The sequence below is a fragment of the Sphaeroforma arctica genome (genome assembly GCF_001186125.1).
Source record: "Sphaeroforma arctica JP610 unplaced genomic scaffold supercont1.392, whole genome shotgun sequence".
Taxonomy (NCBI): domain Eukaryota; class Ichthyosporea; order Ichthyophonida; genus Sphaeroforma; species Sphaeroforma arctica.
The window spans coordinates 72,347-78,703 of record NW_014040166.1 but is presented as its reverse complement, the minus strand read 5'-3'; the positions used below and the strand labels follow the sequence as shown (position 1 = coordinate 78,703).

Genomic DNA, 6,357 nt, shown 5'->3' with positions numbered 1-6,357 from the left:
GTATGTATATATATATATGTGTGTATATATATATATATATGTATTTATATGTATGTGTGTGTGTGTGTGTGTGTGTGTGTATGTATATATGTATATATATGTATGATTCTAATTGATCAAGTGTACCATCCGTACCATGCGTGGTGTTTTTTGGAGTGTTGACGGTCTTAAGAATTGTATATTTGCTAGATCTATCAAGCGTGGACACGCTCGTGAATTAGCATTAACTTTCAGAGCAGTTGACACAACGGATATCAATTAATAATTCACAGGCAAAAGCTAGTTATGGACATAAAGGAGAACATCGGTATTTCAGAAAACACGCCAAGGTATGTTTTATGTGCAAGTGGATCGCGACAGTACTTTAGTCTTTTTCCGCTGACATATGTACCAAATCAACAGGTACTGTTACTGAATATTCCTTCACTGTGTTAAGAGCAAACGCCTTGGGCTATTTTCATAGCGAATGCATATTAAACTGCACAGACACTTGCACCGTTATACACACTACAAGCGGTCAATAGGAATCAGTTGCTTATTCATAGGGTGATCATGGTGTTGAATGGTAGCAGTCGTAACTGTGGATCTGAAGGTGTCCGGGCGCAGCCTGCTTTCAGGTGCTGCTGCGTCATTTCACACAATGTATTGATATAATAAATCAGAAGGGTATACGCGTGCGGGAAGTCAAATTGCACCCCCGTGAGTCATATTTAGGTGTAGCTTCTTAAGCATTAATGTTCAACAACAACAAAAACCATGCGAAAAAGTTACATACGTCTCATAGGTTCTCGTTTGCTTATTAGGAGGTACGATGTGATGCTGAAAGAGGCGGATAAAGAAGGGTTGTTAGTGCTGCGAGAAGAACGTCTCAAGAAGAAAAAGACGATGGTCGGAGGAATCAACCACAGAGCCACATGCATACCCAAGGATGGGTTCAGGTACTGTTTGTGTATAGGTGTGCATCTATCCAATCATGTGTATGAGCAGACGACGTATGTTCAATTGCGTATCATATTTTGGAACGCCCGAGGGTGGAGAGTCTACCAAGCCACACGCATGGAGCAGGATAGGTGCGTCGATTTAGAGAGTACATAGGGTAGTTTACCCATTATGTCGCCACCCTATCTCCCGACTTGCTGCTTAGACTTAAACGCCATCCTACGCACATGCGTTCACCTTGGTTGATACTCCAATTGTGTAGCATCAGTAAGTTGCCTTCACTTGCATAGCTACGAATCTATGCCAATAACTCCATTTTCGATTTCTGCTCAAATGTTTGCGTAATACGCCCACAACTGTTACTCTTGTCAACTACGAAAGCCTCAATAATTGTACTTGCATGCACTTCCGAATCCATGTCCTTTCCTTATATATATCCACGAACAACGGGTGCTCTAATCCGCTACAAGAATTAGATTATATATATGTGTGTGTGTGTGTGTGTGTATGTGTGTGTGTGTGTGTGTATATATATATATATATATATATTACTACATATTAATACATATTAATACGTATTAATATATAATGTTCATGCGTATATGGACTCGACATCCATGCCATTCTCAGATACAAACGGCAACTGGCGGAGCGTTTTAAGAAGTCCACTGATAGAGCAGCGACTCAGGAGTACAAGCTCGATGAACGTCGTGGCAACCGCTTACTTACACAGAAGCACGTGTTCAGCGTTACCAAGAATCCACAACAGTCGGTGGTGCGAGACCCTTCGGTGTGTGTGTAAGAACTACTCCATATGCATGTTTGCATGTGTGTGTGGGTGGTTGGGTGGGTGCGGGGCTGTGTGTATGTGGATGGGCTATACTATTGTATCGTGTATTTGAATGTGCTACCGCGTCTCTGTGGCCGTGTGTATCGCTGCGTACCTGTACAAATGCAAAAACGAAAACAACCCTTTAAGCAGTTCATGTCTGTGTCAGATGCTTTGGTGTGTACCTGCCAGCTACACCTCAGGCGAGTATGAGGGCTTGGTTGCTTCCGTACATAGCTGTGGACGTTTTGTTTCTGTGTGTGTCCTTCTCTCACACTCACAGCCGCGTTCTCTCGTACCATTTGGTATCTAGTGATGTTTAGGAATTGGTTGTGATTGTCGTTTAAGGTTGAACTCCCGGTTTAAAAGCTTAACCAGGCAGGATGGCTTGTGGTTGGAACCATGTGGTCTTATGCCTTGCGGAGCAATGCACACGCTGATCTTTTACTTGTCAAGCCAGTTTGGTACTCTCCGCCGCGCGAGTTTGTGTCTCTATCTCGCTCTATCTTCAAGAAAATAAGTACACATGAGGGAGAGGGTTTGGTGGAAGAAAGAAAATGGTTCCAGTATGAATGCCTGTGTCCTGTATCTGTCCCCATACAAGTTAACGTCTCCTAATCTATCCTCTCGCACTGTATATATATCACAGGACAAGCGTGTGCGTATTGAGGAGAGCGACCTGGAAGAATTGTTGTTCAAGGCCTTCGAGGAACATCAGTATTACGCACTTAAGGATCTAGTCAACATTACCAACCAGCCACAAGAATTCGTCAAGACTACGCTCAGGAAGGTGTGCACAGCCAGTCGGATATGAATATATATATGTGTGTGTGTGTGGTGGTGTGGTGGTGTGTGTGTGTAAGACTGCGCTCAGGAAGGTGTGCACAGCCAGTCGGACATGAATATATATATGTGTGTGTGTGTGTGTGTGTGTGTGTGTTTGTGTGTGTGTGTGTATGTATTTGTGTTGTACCAGTAAGTTTGTATATCTATGTGTGTGTACGTGTAAGCTTATATGTGGATGTTCTACATGGCCTTCGTCTTTCACAGCTTGACACAGTGTAATAACACTCGAGCGTTGGCTGGACGATATAAAGCTGTTGCCCATACTATCTGTGGGCTGGCAAACCTTCGTTACCCTATAGCAAGCTATATTCATCTGCGGGCAAACCTTCGTTACCCTATGGCAAGCTACATTCATGTGCGATACGCAAGGCTGGCGTATATGCCTAAGCAAGCTCGAAAGGCTTATGTATATGTGCGTTTATCTCGGTGTGTGATTTTCGTGGCACGTACGGCAGTGTTTATTTCAGCTCAGGTTGTTGCTACGTTCAGGTTGCTCATGGGTGCTGAGGCACAAATCTAGTTAAAAACTATGAAAACGCCAATACCACGACGTGAGTACGCGAGTGTTATCTTACAACATGGCAGTTTATGGTAGCGTGGCAACGTCCTAAGTCATATATATATATATAAAGGTGTAACTACAAACTCTTCTTCCCGATATATATATGAAGGTGTAACTACAAACTCTTCTTCCCGTTTCACTCTATATTGGTCGGGACATATGTATACCACAGCGCGTGTGAATGGTCAAGATATCCACAAAACCGAGTTGTGCTGATTCAAAGACTCGATTTCTGTGATTTTGTCACCAGCTAGCGTACGTATTCAACCGATGCTTTCGTTTTGATTAGTTTTTATCATGTATTGCGTCCAATTCTGGATATTCGATGACTTTCCGTGTCATGAACACTAAACTACAATCTTGATACCAAAAAAATGTGAATCTGCAGCTGTGCGTGTACCACCAAAAAGGAAAGCACAAGAATTTATATGAGCTCAAGCCAGAGTATCGAGCGGGAGACATCAAGGGCGAGAGCGAAACGATGGAGGATGACGACGATGCATGAAGTTAGCTTCTGGGTCTATGCGTGCTACAAGCATAGTTGGTTATGCATTGCGTTGAAGAATTAAAATCAAATCAATAACCGGAAGATTCGTTCTTAAAATGCAATATGTTATTCAGTTCTGGTACCATAAACTACCATGTAGGTTGTATATTACTGCGTGCAAACATTACAAATTTGGCATGAGTTTTGATATACAGTGCTCCAATCCAACATGCGCATCAGTACTCTCTAGTTGATTGATAAATGGGTATCGATGAAACAGGCAGAGCTCTGCTATCTCATTTTATCAATAGTCTTTTCAGCACGTCGGATATGAAGTATCCTTGGTTTTCAACATACACCCTGTGGTATTTTAGTGAAACTTCAAATGGATTTTGAAGGCTGCAGCTGTTTCATCCTTTTTGGATTATCTATTTTTTTTTAAATATTGAGTAGTAACATCATTATCAAGATATACATATTCTGATTTTGTATTGCACGGATGATTATTCGAGGACCACTTACTAATAGGACGATATTGAATGTACAAACTCGTCATTTTCTCAGTACATACTAGTAGAATTGGCCAATAATAAAATCATCATCGCAGCCAATCGGTACCCGCCATAGTTGTCAAATCGGGGAAATGATCACACACGTCCCATTGTCGCCATGGCAACACATGTGAGTGATATGTTTATTACACGCAAATGCACAATTTGCAGTAGTCCAGTCGAACAACAATACATATGCTCAATCAGCATACGAGTCGATCACACAAAGACGCAGTAGGCATTTTTGTATTTAACCTTATTTGCAGCGTTTCCATTCCATGCACGGAGAGTTTAGGTTGGCTAGTTAACTTCACTGATTTCAAGCGCATGATTGCTATATTCAGGATCAACAGTCACCATTCGTAGCACAGTAGCAACATTGCCTACCCCCTCTTGAAGAGAAAACACTAGCCGGACGAAATAATATCTCGCGTACTATTCACAAACATCGTACCTCTTCACGTTTAAAAACACCTTATTTCTTTTTAATCAAGCACCAAGTCTCCCGAACCGCTGAGCTTAACAGAAGCAACCGGATCATTGATCTCTCACCCTAAAAAGTTGCACTCCTAGCCAAGCTAGCGGGTGGTCTTACTCGCCCGCCATTTCTCAACAATTTCTGACGACGTTTAGACCTCCGAGATCCAACGCCGGCTGTAAACGAGCTGGGATATGAACTCACGCCGTGCTTCGCCACGACGTGCTGCCAGCATAAAAAGCTACCTGTCGAAGATTTGGATTTGGCAACCGCGTCATTGAACAAAGCACAGGATGCAGCACAAAAGTTGTATGTAAACGTAAGTACGTACATAAAATTGTCGTACAAATATCCAGGCACCAATGACGACTGGACCCGACCCGTGAGTGAGCACGTTCCACACAACCAACTTTTCCGAAAGAATTAGATCCACGGTATCAGCAGATCAGTAATTTGAACAATAACTCGCACCATCTAGTGAGACGTCCGCGGCACGGATGTTAGACTGTCACTCTCGACCCATACGAGACAGACAGCCAAACTGGTATACTGTTTCAATACACCAGCAGCACTGAATCCATTTCAAAAAGTGCCATTAGGTACAGATATTCGAGTAGCCAGTATACAGGCGCCCTACACGACGTTCTCTCCGGAAGATCTCCCTGACATTGACGGGGTTACCAATAAACCGTGGAACCTGTCACGCCCACCACCACACAATTTTTGACCACCCAGATACGGACGCGCCGATGTACAACAGACGCAACACTAAGAACTCGAAGGTCTCGCGAGTTTTTACTAAGCCAGAGACATTGCAACAGATTGTGGCTTCAAACCTTCAGTGCATCAATAAAGATTTTCCACCAGAGTCTAAATATATACAAACGGAACGTGACCCATGTATGTAAGTGTTTGCTATTTTGGGTTTTGTTATGGACTAACAATGGACTTCACTCATCCTCAGCAAAAAGTACATTCTAGCAAGTTTTTGCTTGGATGCAGTTCATACATTTGGCCCAATTCGGATTGTGGAATGTATAAACCGTCCGAGTGCTAAGTGACTGCGAACCATAGCCTCGTGTATCTGGGCTTTCCTTAAATATTCTCTATTTATAATATCAAGAGCCTAAGGCCACAATTTTAATTAATATACGTCACAGGCTAAAAATACAGTGACTATGTATAAATTGTATATTTTAAAAAGCCAGAGCCGGAGAGCCCAGTACACCCCGGCCCCAGAGTCCAAGACTCCCCGAGACTGTCAGGACTCTCACCCTGGGTCTCAGGGGACAGCCTGACAGGGACCCGTCACCCGATTCCCGAGTCCCGACAGTCTTCTTATTTATACAAAACAAAACAAAACCCAAAATATGTATATATATATTGTTTTTTGTTGTTAAAAGAAATAATAAACGAAAAATTGACGTGGATTTGGATTGCAACCAGTTACTTTAACTTATTTAGCCACACTTCTTGTATGTGTGGGGATGAGGGCGACTGAGAGTCTGGGACTCTGTCACTCTGGGAGTCCGCGTCTTGGACTCCTGGGACTGGATTCTGGAAGGCTGGGTACATAATGCTAAATGCACAGATGAAATATGTACAACTGATAATAAATATCTATATCTACATATCTATATACATATACATGTACATATGCATATA

The 6,357-nt window shown here is 42.6% G+C and overlaps 1 protein-coding gene across 1 annotated transcript; it reads left to right on the top strand.

Moving 5' to 3' along the window:
• Window positions 1-268: 268 nt before the first annotated feature.
• SARC_05854 (hypothetical protein) lies at window positions 269-3,765 on the top strand. The gene is made up of 5 exons (XM_014300276.1): window positions 269-329; window positions 804-938; window positions 1,570-1,729; window positions 2,418-2,558; window positions 3,565-3,765. The coding sequence occupies exons 1-5, from the start codon at window positions 286-288 to the stop codon at window positions 3,679-3,681; spliced, it is 597 nt and encodes a 198-aa protein (XP_014155751.1). The 5' UTR covers window positions 269-285; the 3' UTR covers window positions 3,682-3,765.
• Window positions 3,766-6,357: the final 2,592 nt, after the last annotated feature.